Source organism: Pituophis catenifer, unplaced genomic scaffold (genome assembly GCF_029215685.1).
Source record: "Pituophis catenifer annectens isolate HBS135680 unplaced genomic scaffold, rPitCat1.0.hap2 SCAF_3, whole genome shotgun sequence".
NCBI lineage: Eukaryota > Metazoa > Chordata > Lepidosauria > Squamata > Colubridae > Pituophis > Pituophis catenifer.
This window is the reverse complement of record NW_027256883.1, coordinates 163,705,985-163,722,905: the sequence shown is the minus strand read 5'-3', so window position 1 is coordinate 163,722,905 and position 16,921 is coordinate 163,705,985. Positions and strand designations below refer to the sequence as shown.

Sequence of the window (16,921 nt, the reverse complement as noted above, 5' to 3'; positions counted from 1 at the left end):
TCTATCCACTTTTTCCATTCACATTCATAATTCTCTTGTGAGCTTCCTTTTCTTATTGTATGCATGAATTGTCTTCATGCCCCGCCAAAGTAGAATCAAAAGATAGATAACAATAAAATACACTGATGTTAAAAACTGGATTCATCATAGGAGGATTAGATAATTATGAGGAAGCCTTTGGAGAAGATGAAGCATCCTGGTATGAAGGACTCATGTTTGCTTCTTATGGCTAGCATTCAACAAAAGAATCTGGAAGAAGAGAACAATTTACTATTGAAAAAAATAAGTGTGGAAAATGAACAATTCCAGGCAAGGAATTATTATAAATTTGGGCCATTACTGGAAATGCTCAATGTAAATGAATGAAAAATTAATTAATTAATTAATTCAAAGGGCAGAATTGATAGACCCCCCCCCCCCCAGGTCTTTTTCTGCTGTCAGTTTTCTATGTTTCTATGGATGGAAACAGAACGCATTGTAAGCCTCCCTGAGTCTCCGGAGAAGGGCAGCATATAAATCGAACCAATAAATAAATAAATAAATAAATAAGTACTGAAGCATCGACAAAGAATTTTCCTTTTTATTTCGTTTTTAATTTACTCTCCAGCTGAAGGCAAAATGCCTTTTGGAATCTTTTGAAATGATATCTACTATCGAGAGCGAGTGCAGCACAGATACTAGAAAGGAAAAAATACAACCAAGCAAAGCTGGACAACCTCTTTTATCTTCCTACTTAAAATTTCACAGAATCTGCTGGGGTAACTGAGCAAAATTGAGAAGAGATGCTAAAAAAAAAAAAGAAACTGAAGTTTCTCTCTAAAATCATGCACTGCCTAATGTTTTACTCCTTAGGCACTGTTTGTTTATAATACTCCCCATGACTTATATTTAATTTAAAAAAACAGATACTCTTAAATAGGCAATTTCAATTTACGGTCACCATTTCATAAACTTTTATATTCCAATGCAAAGTTTAATACAAATATTGGAGTTTCTTTTGTCATCTGAAAGGCTGGAAAAATGTTGCTCCGAACAATATTTACAATGACAAAAAATGAGATTTGGGGAAATCTCCACAATCACGGGTATCTATGGCTTTTTTATACCCCGAATTCTCCTGTCTAATATCAGTTAAATTACATCATTCACCTTCAGTTTTTGGTACCAATAAGCATTCAGCTTTGAACCTATTTTTTACAAGCTAGAGTTGCAGGTTCTGATTCAGCTGTAGCATTAGTTTTTCCAAATAATGAAATTATAATATCTCTAAGAAGTCTCTAAATCTGGAGCTGTTTCAATAATGTTCCCCCAATTCTGTCCATCTATCGACTTGTGAATGTTCACACAACACTTATGAAAAGAGGATGCAAAGAGCGATAGACCATATATGACTGTTTACCTTACCTTCTGGCACAAACCTTCCACCACCAGCAGAGATGAGAACATCAAACTCATACTGGCTCAAGGGAGACGAGCCAGGCTGCAGGTCAGCTCTCCATCCACTGACTGCAATATAAAGATGAAATCAAGACTCTGGCCATGATGGCAGCAAATTAACTCCTTTTCACAGACATGTGTGTATATAGAAAAAATCAGAAGCACATTTTACTGGCTCAAAGACCTGTGGCTGGCTGAAAAGTAACAGTCCAACCTGTCTTGGCCCTTGCTAAGAATTCATGTCCCAAATTAAAATTTACAGAGTTGTGGTGGCACAGTGGATAGAATGCAGTACTGCAGGCTACTTCTGCTGACTGCCAGCTGACTGCAATTTGCCAGTTCGAACCTCATCAGGCTCAAGGTTGACTCAGCCTTCCACCCTTCCAAGGTGGGTAAAATGAGGACCCTGATTGTTGGGGGCAATATACTGACTCTGTAAACTGCTTAGAGAGAGCTGTAAAGCACTGTGAAGCGATATATAAGTCTAAGTGCTATTGCTATTGCTACACATTTGCTTAGAAAGATGCAATTTTGCTTGCAGAGGGACCTTTAGCTATAGTTTGAAATATCAGGAGGGGAAAATCATGAAACTAGAACTGTTTTACAGGCTAACACTTTAGAGCCATGAGTAATCAAAAAGATCAGAAATTATTGGGGAAAAGCAACCAGTGCTGATTTCTTTCTGGTTTTATTTATATGCAAAGTCTGAACATCTTTAAACCAAACAGAATATAATCATGGAAGTTTTCCACGACAAGGGACCATCCCAAGTATACATTTGTAAACCTGAGTTCATTTTGTCCTTTCACAGTACTATCAGCGTCTGATAAATGTTAGAATCAGGGGTGGGTTCTACTTACCTTTACTACCAGTTCACAGTGGGGCCGTGCGTTCGCGCTCACTTTGCTCGCACACTCTTCTGCGCATGCGCAGAAGCGTTTTGGTGACGGCGGGGTCAGTGGGCGGAGCCTCCCGCCGGTTTTACTACCAGTTCTATAGAACCGGCGCGAACCGGGGGCAACTCACCACTGGTTAGAATTATATCTGGGCCCAAGTGCAACTGAAGACTTTTAAGCCCCAAGTGTTCCAATTGCATTGCTTCTCTGCATTTTATCTTAATACAGCAGAAAAGCAATTCAGTTTTAACAAGACAGCAGGAAAATCTATTATTTATGAAGAAAAGCCAATTCTCAGCACAAATAATAGTTTAATAAATCTCAGCAGTTTTTCTCTTCTTCACCATAATTCATAGGTAGGATAATACTTTCCCAAATGCTCTCCTGAAAAGTTATGCTTCAGTAGTTCTTCAGAAACATAACAAGGAGCAAGTCGTTGAAATGTCTGAAGGATAGGCTGATCCATTTGCTGTATAAGTGATGGAGAACAAGGTTAGGTAAGATACACTGCCTTCAAATACTCGGAAGAACTGTGTATTATTGAGATTCTTACCCTGTCCACGAGAGTTCACTACTGGTAGAATGAGCCCCTTAAATTGTACACCGATGTGAACATGAACACCTAACAACAAGGCTACTTTCAGGAGGATCAATTGCAGCTGACGGATACCTACAGATACAATAGGAGCATACAAAACAAAAGAAGATCACCTATATATATTGATGTTTAAGTTCTCATTGCTACAAATGGAGCAGAAGGCTTTAGCCACCTCCTTTTTTATTTCAGGAAAATAAAAAGGCAAAATTATTCTTCAAAATTGTTCAAAAGTAATTCAGAAAAAGTGCTTTCGACTCTATGCAAGACCAGCATCTATCTGTTGATTGATTACATGCCATCAAGTTAGTGTCAACACTTAGCAACCACATAGACAGACTTTTTTTTAGGATGACCTGTCCTAACCTGGCCTTTCACATTCTGCAATAGTGCATTATTGCTGATGTAACCGAGTCCATCAACTTTGCTGTTGCTCACCCCCTTCTCTTTCCTTCCATCTCTTCCCACATTACAGACATCTCCAAAAAGCTAGATTTTCACAAAACGTGTTCAAAATATGATTTGAGTCTGGTCATTTGGCCACAAATGAGCACTCGGGATTTGATTATAGTTTGTTTATCCATTTGTTTGTTTCTTAGAGTATTCTCAGGAGCCTTCGCCAATCCCAAAGTTTGAACGTTTCAATAGTCTTTCCATCCTGCTTCTTCAAAATTCAACTTTTGCTTTCATTGTGTGTCACAGGGAAAACAATTACCTGCAAGATTCTGATCTTTGAAGATATAGATATGCCATGGCATCAAAATATGTTTTCCAAGGCCTTCATTGCTATGGACCATTAGTCTACAATGTATTTCTTGACTGCAGTTTTATTTTCTATTGAGAGCTGATGCTAACATGCAGAAATATCCATCACTTCAACATCTGTACTGGGTATTCTAAGGTGGGTAGCTGTACCTGCTAGCACTAGTTTTATCTTTTTTATATTTATTCTTAATTCCATTTTTTCCACTTTGTGCTCAACTTTCTTTATTAAAACTTTCAGCTCATTTGCATGTTCAGTTGTTAGACTGGTAATATCAGCATAACATAGCTAAACAAACTTTCAAGTACCTTTTCCTGCCCCTATTAAAACCTATCCTGTCCCCAAGACCTCTGCAAATCCTTTGTGCTGATTTGCTGGCTCTTGCTTAACAGCGATCCTGTGATATTACAGGCACTCCTCTGTCCTTGACAATTCTTCCTAACATACTTACTGATGTGATCCAAGGAGCCAGTGCAGAAACGGCCATAGAATTTCTTGGCTCCAAGTGCCCGCAGGTCCTGGATAGTGAAAGGCCAAAGGTGTAGCACATTGTTTCGGGAAAAGATCTCTCTCTTCTCTACCACCACAACGTGTGCTCCAAGGAAAGCCAATTCAATCGCCGAGCGGAGACCACAGGGTCCTGCCCCGATGATTAGGCACTGAAAAACATTGTCGCAATGAACAGCCAGACATAAAGAATTTGGCAAGACAAGGCATACTCGACGGCACTAAAGCTAAACGGGAACTTTACACAAGACTGAGTGTTATTACATCAAAATAGGAGCCACAATATGGCCTGTGGAATAGAAAGAGACATTACACAGTCCTCCCTCAGTTCCACATTTTTCCTTTCCTTTTCTATGGACAAAGTAATGTTAGCTAACGTGTTATAGTGGAACTTCCCTGTTAATAAATTACACTTTATAATAATTGCTCACTACTTGTAGGAATTCTGCTGACGGTTAAAGGAAGCATTGGTTTCTCCCATTCAGTCAGGTATCCTCTTCTACTCAAAGAAGAGAAAAGTCCTACTTTAATCTTAGTGCAAGTTGGAATATAGCAACATTAGAAGTAATTGAAAGGTAATATTTTTAATGTGCAAGCATTGAAAAATGCTTGGTTGCTTGAAAAATTGGACCACCATTTTTTTAAAAATTAAATGATATTTCCAGCCTCCAGGCAATCAAATATCCAAGTGTCTTTTGCCAAGTGTCTCTTGACAAGTCATTGCAGATCCAGATGAGACTGCTACAAACTGCTCCCAAAGCCAGAATATATACTGCTCAAAAAAATAAAGGGAACACAAGCAGAAGACATCCGAGATCTGAATGAATGAAATAGCCTTATTCAATACTTTGTTCTTTACATACAGTAGTTTATACACTGCTCAAACAACTAAAGGGAACACAAAACTACTGTATGTAACGAACAAAGTATTTAATAAGGCTATTTCATTCATTCAGATCTCGGATGTCTTCTGCTTGGGTTCCCTTAATTTTTTTTAGCAGTGTATATTTAAGGCTTATCTTGACCATTAGAGACACAAGCCTGCTGACCCATGTTCAAAGAATCCATGGTGCAATTGATGGGAATAAACTTGCAAGTTCTTATCAGTAATGTTGATAGCCAGAATTCAAACAGTATTTCCCACTTACTTTGTTGAAATACAATTTCAACTTTCTACACTATCAAATACTTGGAAAGTTCCAAAGTATCTTCCCAGCAACAAAACAAAAAGACAATATTTCTGAAATACAAATGAACATTATGTTTTTAAAAAATGTAAAGGCCAGGATAGCTTGACCTCAGATTGACTCCACTTGCTTCGTGGCTAGTATTCTTTTATGTCACAAAGTGGATGGAGCAGCTAATTAATCCTTTGTTCTAATTTTATATTAATGTTCATAGTTTTAAAGATTAAAATATTTGCAATTTTCCTGGGATATTTGTTTCTTTTAAAAATGTAAAATGCTTGCAGTTTTTTTGAGATGCCCGTTTCTTTTTATTTTTGTTATGTCTCGTGGTTTTTTGGTCTCCTGAGAAACTATAATTTTGTTGCTAAAAATAATGCTTATTCATGTACTGTAAAAAAGAATCAGCAGCTATATTAGTGCAATTTTATTTTGATTATTTTTAAATGTAGAAACACACTTTTGAGGGAGTTCATTTTTTTTCATTTTACAGAATTGTGCATAGTTTTAAAGGAAATACTTTTTTTCTCTGAAAATATAGACTTAAAAAGTGCAATCATTATGGAGGTGGGGTCTTGATAAGAGTATAGGAATGAAGAAAACCATCCGTAAATAAGGAATCAGAAACTTATAACACTGAAAGGCAGATCTAAACTAATCTCTTCATACCAAACAGCAAGAAAAGTAGTAACACTAATCAGGCATCAAGTATGAAACTAGCTATTATAATGTCTAGACTTCTAATTATGACACATATAGACATATACCTTTGCATGTAGAAGAACTAAATATGTTATACTACTAAACTATAAAGTATCTTCATAATTTAGCCAAAGGAAAGTTAGTACTAGTAATCAGACACGTCATGAAGCCAGTTATTACAATGTCTAGATCCTAGTGTCTTAGCATCTCATATGGAAACCTATCAAAAAGAATCTTCTTAGATTGTCATTTTGCAACTATGATGTGGCTTCTTACCTTGGTGTTTGAACATGCTCTTCCCTGGTCATAGTCTCTGTGTCCAGCCTTTTTGTCCAATTTGGTCCACAAAGCTTTAGCACTCCAATAATTGAGAGACGACTTGAGCTTGTGATAGAAATGGATCTGGCCAGTGTGTTCCAGATTCAGATAACTGCACAGCTCTTCAAATCTGCTCAAGACCTCTTTGCACTGCTTGGCATGCAGAAAGGCGTCAAAGAGAGAATGAGACTGATTTGGTTGCTCTCCATCTTGCTGATTCATTCTCCTGGGACTTCAGGGGCAAGAATGAAGCCTGAAAAAGAAAGCAGAAGATTACAGATGCATATCAATGTTCCTGTGCCCAGAAGTGATGGAAAAACTGAAGGCAAAGTACAACTCTGTGCCTCCATTTGTGGCTGACACTTAGGAAGAGGAATATGGAGTCCCACCACTCCTTTTCTTTTAGAAGCAGGTCTTTTTCAGGCATTGCCTCTATTTGAGCTCTAGATGTACTCAACCTTAGCATAAGGTGTTGAGGATACTGGAGTATTCTGCCATTATACATGTTTAACTCTTCAGAGTTGTTCAGTAGCCAAAAGAAGAGACACAATAAACCAAACCCAGAAAAACACATATTATTCACAGCTGTTCTATAGCAGATGCCAATTATTTTCATAATGAGAGAAAAACCAACCATGACTGTCAAAATTGATTCAAATGAAGGCCCTTCACTCTTTTCTGCTGAGAATCATTCCTAGTTAGGGTGGATTGTTTTGTTTTGTTTTGTTTTGTTTTTTTGGCTCCACACATTAATATGTTAATGCAATTTAGAACAATTTTTATTACATTATCAACTGAATCTAAAAGATATGACAATCTAAGAGATGTGTGAAACATTTCATCTTTGAATTATTTCAAGTTCCAAATGTCCTCTTTCTGTGTGTGAAACAGATGTTTAAGTGCAAAACAAGCTATTTTGAAAATGTTTTGAGTTTGAAATACTTCCCAAAATGTTCCACCCTTAGTTCAGGAGGCTTTGGAGCTCAAAGCAAAGTTTTTCTAGTCTAAAAGTGTTCAGATTCAAACTATCTGTTTAATGCTATCTAGTGAAGCAAATTCTAACCATAGAACTTCTGGTATAGGCTTAGTATCTTAACTACCATGTTATTGACATCAATGTCAAGCTCAAACAAGCCATCGGAATTATTATAATATGGAGGGAGTTAAACATGGTGCAAGATGATGAATTATCATCATCTAAGCAAAGACACAGAACCATACCACATCCTCAATAACTAATGTTTCTGTGCTTTATTTTTCCTAATTAGAACCATGAAGAAGGGAAGGCTGATTTTAGTTAAAATGTACAGAGGTAAAAAGTTAACTTTTTATCCTTTTATTGTTTCACAAATCCGAGTTGTCTATTTCACAGTTGAAGTTTGTTTCACATGGGAGAAAAATACAGGTAAGATAGAAATTAAACCAAACCCCCCTCCCAGCTTACAATATTTCTCTGATCAAATTAGCAATCATCTTTTTTACAGCAGGGCAAGTAATTTAGAAGGAGGCTTTCTCCAAACAGGAATAGTGTGAGATGTTCCTTCCCACACATTATCTAGGAATCATGTACAAAGGGTGTACATTTCAGTCATGCTTCTTCCTTTTTCAGTCTTGGTTAATGACTGCAATAATTTGCATAATTTGTCAGACTTGCTGCTTACAGTCAAAACTACTCATACAGTTCTGATTCTGAATTGGAATTACCAATGACCACATTCGTGACTTCCGTCCCACTTCTTCATTCTCTTTCTTCCTACACAACTCTGAAGTGAATAGCCACAAAACATTTCTCCTCCCCACCCCACTTAAAAGGTTCTGACATCTAAGTCTGTCTTAGATATTTTCTTTTGGCAAAACTTAAGTTTTTGTGCAAATTTTAGTATTGTATAATACTAAAGACTGCTTTAAAATAAACAGATATAGGAGCTAGCTGCTAGATCTGACAAAACCAAGTGCCATTCATCCCACTTCTATTCCAGGAGCATTTTCACAGACTCAGTACTGCCATACACTATGTCGGAAATTCATACTTTCTGCTTTGTTTTCCAACCTGATACAGACCATCACTTGATAGCAAAGTGTTATAATTCTGCAAGAAAAATACACTATTAAAGGAACACTTTAACTTTTTAGAACATCATAGACCTTAGGATGGTCTTTCTCAACTAAAGTCATCTGTACTGAAAGGCAGGTTTTGACGGGAAAATGCTTAACCGCTTTTCTTCAGGAAATTCAGTCTTTAACTGCTGTCACTTGAGCAGAGATAAAGGTTTTTCTTTTTTTAAAAAAATCACATTGCATGCATAAATTAGCTCATTGGTTCATGGAAAGTTTCTGCTGTCACCTATCAGCTGCTTCTGAACGGCTGTGGTTGACCCAGAAAATTAACACAGTATTTTTTGCATTTCATTTCATTTCATTGCCTTGACTTGTTTACAATTTCATTCCTCCACATATGTGTTTATGCAGCCTCAACTCAGTTTAACGCATCGGTGATTTTATGAAACTGCTCACAAAAATCTATGGCGCATTACAAAAGTTTTTATAGTGATTCTTAAAGTGGTAGGATTCTTTATAATTTTGATATAAAATAACAGTGGTTTATTTTATTTAAAATTGATATTCAAAATTTCTGTCTAGGATAAGCCAGTCTACACTGTTATCAACTAGAATGAGTAATTTTTTTCTCCCTACCTACTACTCCAGACAATATCCTGTAATCACAGGTACAGTTAAGATCTCTTCCGTCTTCCACGCAGGAGTCATGTGAGGCAGAAAACTATTTGGGTGCATCTGATGTGTAAATTATACAAACATGTAACAAAAGGAACCAAGACCACAAAACTGATTAACTGCTGGATCCAAACTAGGAGTCAAAAAGATGTGAGGATCCAGTGTTCTTGCACTTCTTGAAGTTTTTTTAAAAGTATCCTCTGTTGCTGTTTGCAGCTAGGTTGACTTTTACTACATATACTCTGTTTACAAAGCTTTTCAGCAGGAGAGAGTTGTTAGTATAAGCATTCTACTGAGATATAGCATGACGTGGTCAACATAGCATGTGACCTGAGCTTGAAGCAAAATCCTTTGGCAGTGATGAGAATTTTTCTCCCTGGGAAAGAAATCTGTTTCCAAATGGAAAAATTAAAAAATCAGATGAGACATTTATGATTAACCAATTCCACCATGAAATTATTGATGTAATATCCTAAACAATCAGTCACCCTCCTGAGTCAAGGAAGGGATGTTTCTGACTAGCTATATATTTGTTTAATAGATTTTAAAGCTCCATAGGACTAGAGGGCTTTATATAGCTATTGTTTACATTTATTGTACTCTATCTATTCAACTGATTCATTAATCAAAGGTCCAGTTGGAAGTAGGGACTCTAGGAGTAGCTGTGGGAAGCAACCTGACTTGAGAACAACCTCCTGCTCAATACTGCATTGAACAGAGAATGCCATGCTACCATGATGTCGTCTTTCTCTAATCATTATTAATTAAATTCTCTATTACCCTAGACCACTTATATTTCCATTGGCTCCTTTACCTGTCTTTGTTTTGGACTTATAGGTACTTAACATCTGTGAAAACAACATCTCTATGATTTGATCATTCCAATTATTGAGAAACTGTCATCATATTCTCACCATATGCATTCTTATTTTTTGTCTGTATTTTTTTTCACAAGTGATTCTGGAAGATCTGCCAACCCCAGATAGCAGAGACAGTGCTTGCAATTTCTCACTGAGTACAACTCAGATCACCAGATCCAGAGACATATACATACAGATTTTCCCAAACAATACAGGCTTTTAAAGAAACAGCACCCTGAATTAATTATGTAATCCACTTAATCTAAAGATGACTTGCCACCAAAGTCCTTGGCTGGTATACAAAATGCTAAATATCTAAAAAGAAATCAAATCTTCCCCTTTTTAAATGTGGAAATTTTAAATTTTTAAATTTTAAATTCGTCTTATTTATAGGGGCATGGGTAAGGCGTTTTAAATTGGGGAGCCATTTTGGATTTAATTCTGTTTTAAATGTATTTTTAATGTTTATATTGTATGTTTTTGAATTTTGGCTGTTCACCGCCCCGAGTCCTTCGGGAGAGGGGGCGGTATAAAAATCTAATAAAATAAAATAAAATAAAATAAATAAAATAAAAGATATAAAACATAAATATTGCAAATCTAATTAAAATAAAGTTACTTTATCACTTTGGCAAAAGGCTTAATTAAACCTTTTAAAATGGAAAAAAACAACAACAATGTAGCCCAACTGAAAATGATATTTTACAAACTTTATGTCTCATTTGGAAAGTAGAAGAATGGCATTAAATGGCAGATCAGTCAAATTGGGCTATGGTGGCTACTATACATAACAACCCAGAATATGAAGATTATCAAGCAATCCTTCCAGAGCAAGTTGAAAACCATTAATTGAACTGGACGAACCATTCATAAACAAGAACTGTATTATTTAAACTATTGTTGTATCCACTCAGCTCTTCTTTCATTGCCTTAACTTTCTGTCCATTAAATGTACTTTCCACATTTTGTAAAGAATGTGACCACTGAATTTCAATTTTTCTTGAAATTCAGAATTGTTATTGAGATCTTTTAAGTTGGAATGGGACAACTCGCCATGACCAACTAGTCACAGTCATCTCGTTGCAGCCACCTCGCCACAGGACAACTCACCACAGCCAATTTGCCACGGGACAATTCTATGCGGGACAATTTAACCCGATAAATGTTATCCGCCACTGTTTCTTCAACATTATTTCTATTTTTGTGGAAATGGACAAAAAAAAATAATGTCAAAGAAAGAGCGGTAGATAACATTTAATGTGTTTTTTGTTTTTTGTTTTTTTTAATTTGATTTATATGCCGCCCTTCTCCGGAGACTCAGGGCGGCTTACAGTGCGTTAAGCAATAGCCTTCATACTTTTGTATATTTATACAAAGTCAGCTTATTGCCCCCACAAACTGGGTCCTCATTTAACCTACCTTAGAAAGGATGGAAGGCTGAGTCAACCTTGAGCCTTGGCGAGATTCAAACCAGCAGTAAATTGCAGGCAGCTGTGTTAATAACAGGGTGCTTTAAACCACTGTAGTACCAAGGCTGTGTTGAGTTATCCCACGTGGAATTGTCCTGAGGCAAGTTGTCCCACAGCAAATTAACTGCGGCAAATTGTCCTGTGGCAACTTGGCCGTGGCAAGATGGCTGTGCTGTGTTTCAAATATTAGCTGCCACTGCCCCATCTCACAAAGGTGTAGGCAACTCTGTTTTACATCTGGAAAATTGCAGAAAAATCTGAAGCAAAAGATTTTTGCTAAGAATATATAAGAAGCTGGTGGTTGAGGTAAAGTGATAACTCAAACTATCATTTTTGCATTAAAATCCTTATCTAGTTCTTGATGGGAGATCAGTTCCACATTGCAAAACAAATCCAATACTCCTCCCTATTCTCACTTAGAAATGTAGCATCCAAACTTGTTTACCAGGTTGTCCAAGTTTCTAAGAGTCTCATCCACGGGTTATAAACTTGTTCTTGAACTGTACTGCAAAGTATTTAAATTCCTTCAGATATGAATCTTGGATTCTAAAGATCAGATTGAACATTCATATGGAAATCAGACATGATCGGATGAAGGGAATATTTTTCACTTCTACCCAATTCCAAATGTTAAGTTTTCCGAAAGAAAGAAAAAAAGCAACAGTTAAATTGCAGTAGTTATCTAGAGCCTCCAAAATTTACTTTCTTGATTATTATAAACCCGATAAAAGTGGTTATTTGAGGAACTGCATCTCCCAGGTTATATTTACCTGTCCCGTTGGGATAGGCAGGTTACAAGTCCCATTGATGAAAGGGTGTTTTATGGAAATAATCTAGTTATCTAAGGAGTGGAGGAGAGAAAATAAGGAAAGAGGATGTGCCGGCATTACAAAATTACTGGATATATGCAATACAGGAATGGCCTTCCCATATTGGAAAAGTGATGAAATAGCAAGTTATCATCATTTTTTTTTAAAACTATTAGTTGAGTGAGATCAACTTTTTCCTGTACATGAGAGCTGGTAACCCATCATAGAAGCTAATTACCGGTAATCTTGACATCAAGTTATTTTTTCCCACTTCTTCTGGCAGAAAATGCCTGGGTCCAGCTCTGCGACCTGGATTACAAAGAGCCTGCAGGAGTGATAGAGGTGACATCAAGAGCACTGATGCAGAAAGTCAAGGAGTGAATTTGACTGAGCATAAGTACATGCCCCTGTGTGTGATAAGAGAGGCAAAACACCACTATTTCTTCTCTCTTATTGCCTCAACATGTTACGGCCTTGCTTCAGGAGGTCGATATCCTGTTTGGAAAGAACCAACGTCAAAGGCTCTAGCCCAAATGATGTAATCAATTGCAAGACTTTGCTGAGAGTCATCCAGATTGGTTTAAGTCTTGACTCCACATAGACAGGATCCAAGATGATGATAACATCTTGCTTGGTTACCTGGGATTCCTTTTTCCCTCTGATCATCAGTTAACTGGCTAGGGTACTCTCTCAGGTATCCTCTGCCACCTGCAGACGAATCCCTGCCCCTCTTGCTTCTAAGGGGGAGGCAATTCTCTGAATCTGGTAAACATATTGACACTTCATTGTGGAAGGACATGCTACTAGTGGTCTTGAAAGAGGCTCTGGTGAATCCCCTTTCTTAAGCCCTCTTTGGATTTGGAGATACTAGACAATTATCATCTGGTCTCCAAATTTCCGTTTTGGGGAAAGGTGAGGCAGTGATGGGGAAGCAGCTATGGAGTACCTTACAAGAAAAGGGTAACCATGATTGTCTAGAATCAAGATTCAGGACTGGATGTAGAAGAAATGGCATTGGTTGCACTAGTAGATTACTTTTATTGGGAAATGGGGTCTCTACTCTTTTTCTGATCTCTGCATTTGATACTACAGCATCATTCTGGACTCTCTATAGGAGGAGGGGATTGGAGGCACCATGTTGCAGAGGTTCCACTCCATTCCTTGTGGTTGGTTCCTATTGGGGGGGGGGTTGAAGAAAGGCCCAATACTATTTCCTTGTATGATGCCCAAGGGTTGGTTTTCTCTATCCAAGCTAATATTTACAGAAAGGCACTGGATGAGGTCTCTGGAGATTTGGTATAATCAACATGCTACTGATTGATTATGTATCATCAAGTCATTTTCTACTCCTAGTGATCACATATATAGATTTTCTCTATGCTGATGATACCCAGCTTTATATCACTCCCCCAGATGACACTGGTGATGTCACTGAAGTCCTGCTTGAGTGCTTGGAGGCTGTAAGAATCTAGATGGATGAGAAGAGGCTTAAATTGAATCTTAGTTAAGGGGGAATTAAGGGACGCAGTGGCTCAGTGGCTAAGACGCTGAGCTTGTCGATCGAAAGGTCGGCAGTTCAGCAGTTTGAATCCCTAGTGCCACGTAACGGGGTGAGCTCCTGTTACTTGTCCCAGCTTCTGCTAACCTAGCAGTTCGAAAGCACGTAAAAAATGCAAGTAGAAAAAATAGGGACCACCTTTGGTGGGAAGGTGACAGCATTCCGTGCGCCTTTGGTGTTTAGTCATGCCGGCCACATGACCATGGAGATGTCTTCTGACAGTGCTGGCTCTTTGGCTTTGAAACGGAGATTAGCACCGCCTCCTAGAGTTGGGAACAACTATTTTTATTTATTTATTTATTTTATTATTCATATTTCTATGCCGCCCACTCTCCGAGGACTCTGGGCGGCTTACACCAAAGACAGTATACTAAATAGCATATTGCCCCCAACAATCTGGGTCCTCATTTTACCCACCTCAGAGGGATGGAAGGCTGAGTCAACCTTGAGCCGGTGAGATCTGATCCGCTGATCTGCTGAATTAGCAGTCAGCTGAAGTAGCTGCAGTACTGCACCCTAACCACTGCGCCACCTCGGCTCATATGTGCTCGACTAGCACATATGTGCGAGGGGAACCTTTACCTTTAAGGGGGAATTACTGTTTGTTCACTGGAATTTCCAGTCCAGTGGTGTTTCTTTACCAGACAGCACTAGCACTGAAAAAGCCTTTGAAGATCATCCAGCAGGGATCAGCCCATCTGCTGATACATATAGGAACACCCTGTACCAATATTGCAGTCTCTTCACTGATTGCCAGTACAACTCTATGTAGTTATCAGGAGTTAAGAGTGACTTCTTGGCGTCGAACGAACCAACCTCAGAACCCTTTATCTGTAAACCTTTTTACAGGTAGTCCTCGACTTACAACTATTCATTTAGTGACCATTTGAAGTTACAACAGCACTGAAAAAAAGGACATTGTCGCCTTTTGTGACCTTCTGACAAGCCAAGTCAATGAGAAAGTCAAATTCAATTAACAACTGTGTTAATAAAGGTTGTAAAATGGGGCAAAACTCACTGAACAAGAACAACGGTCTTAGCAACAGAAATTTTGGGGTCAACTGTGGTCACAAGTTGAGGACATAAATAAATTATGGATAACCATTGAAGGAAACAAAAATGCTTCCATTTGTCCCAAATTCTATCCAGGAGAACTTCAGGGCAGAAATTCAAGTTTCTGATCTTTTTCCTCATATTTTCTTCAAGTAATTATTCCTTGTCATCATTAGATCATTGATACTGAGCCTTCACTGAGTTTCCTCTTCATTTATCCAGTGATGACGGCACAGATACAAGATCACCAGTTTTTCCTTCCTACACTCTTTCAGAGTACAAACAAGAAAGGAGAAAGATCAAGGCACAGCCAACACTTCTAGTTTACTTGGAGGCAAGTTAAGTTTAGAAATAAACTTAAACTGCAGCACAGATACATTAATCAGACTGTTGAAACCCTAGGATACAAAAAAAAAAATCAAGTTAATCTAGAATGCAACTTTTACAACAGTTGGCTCAACTTAATACCTTCCCAATACATTGATATCCAAGTATACAAAATCTCAATTTAGCACAGAAGTTATAATCTCAATACAACCCAATGCAGTTTTAGAAATCTGTTGTCTTATCAAAGCTTATAAGATAGAAGGCAGTGCTTCCCATAACCATCGTTTTTCTGTAGAAGATCCCAAAGGGCAATACAAAAAGAAAGAATTCATATGATCATTCACTTGGTCCTAATGCTATCCATTTGGCCAAGTGTGATTTCAAGTGAGTTCAAGGGATCTGAGTTTTACCCTTTGCATTGCAACTGGCCGTATCAAGGACTCAGTAGAGTCCTTTAATTGAACTTAATTGTTTTTCCATAACACTTCCGGGAAAATCTAACACCAATTAGTAGGTTCAGACTCTGAAGCAAGACCTGCCTTGCAGCCTTGCCTTTTGACACCACCCTTTAGCTGCAGTATTAAAAAGTGTGCACTTGCCAAGATGGTTAAGTGGGAGCTGGAGTCTCTCTCTCTTTCTCTCTCTCTCACACACACACACACCAGTTTATAAGGAAGCAGAAATGCCCATACTAGATGGGGGGTGATAACTTTAAATCCAACTAGCTTCAGGAAGGTGACAACAGGGATTATGTCCTAACGACCAAGTCTCTTTCCTTCTGGGGTTATTTACAAGAGCTAAAGAGCAGCAGATGAAAGATAAGCTTCATCTCAGTTCAGTATCTAAGTTTCCAGAGCCCAAGAGGAAGGAACTGTATGTGCCAACTTTCTTAAGCTTTTGCTGCCAAAGGGTGCAGAAGGTGTTGCTGCTCACTGATGGGGTTCATTACAAGGCAAAGTGTATTTTCTCAGTTTGGCATATCAAATAAAACCAGTCAGGGATTTGCAAATACTGGCTTTTGCCTTAGTATATCATGTCAATCAGTGAATTTAGTGTATTCACTAAATCATGATTAAACAGACCATAATTTACATAGGTTAGTCTAACCCCTGCTAACGTAAAATTCAGAAACAAATTATATACAGGTTGTCCTCAACTTACGACTACAATTGAGCCCAAAATTTATGTCGCTAGGTGAGAAATTTGTTAAGTGAGTTTTGCCCCATTTTATGACTTTTCTCACCACATTTGTTAAGTGAATCACTGCAGTTCTTAAATTAGTCACACATATGTTAAGTGACTGGTTTCCCCAGTGACTTTTGCAGAAACTTGCAAAAGGAGATCACATGACACTGCAACGATCATAAAAGTGAGTCAGTTGTCAAGCATCCGAATGTAAATCATATGACCATCGAGATGCTGCAACGGTCATAAGTGTGGAAAATGGTCATAAGTTACTTTTTTCAGTGTTGTGGTAACTTCAAATGGTCACTAAATGAACTGTTGTAAGTCGAGAACTACCCGTAGTGCAAAGAAGGCAGGACCAACAAATGAATAAATCTGGAAATACATCTTTCCTCTCTTATTGTCTAGCTTTACTGAAAATTGTGAGCCAATTGTTTGTGTTATAAGACAGGCAGCCAAATCTTTCAAATAAAATAAAATGTAAAAATGAAATGAATTTTTTTAAAAAAAGGCTCTCTGTTGAAA

At 37.8% G+C, this 16,921-nt stretch overlaps 1 protein-coding gene across 1 annotated transcript in view; it reads right to left on the bottom strand.

Annotated features, from left to right (window-relative positions):
• MICAL1 (microtubule associated monooxygenase, calponin and LIM domain containing 1) overlaps positions 1 to 6,624 on the bottom strand; it is a 36,646-nt gene extending 30,022 nt beyond the window's left edge. Inside the window, exons 1-4 of the mRNA XM_070939688.1 lie at positions 6,361 to 6,624; positions 4,143 to 4,350; positions 2,887 to 3,003; positions 1,405 to 1,506 (exon numbers count right to left, since the gene is read on the bottom strand). Of these exons, the coding sequence (XP_070795789.1) occupies positions 1,405 to 1,506; positions 2,887 to 3,003; positions 4,143 to 4,350; positions 6,361 to 6,624 (691 nt within the window). The remainder of the gene's footprint in view (positions 1 to 1,404; positions 1,507 to 2,886; positions 3,004 to 4,142; positions 4,351 to 6,360) is intronic.
• Positions 6,625 to 16,921: the final 10,297 nt, after the last annotated feature.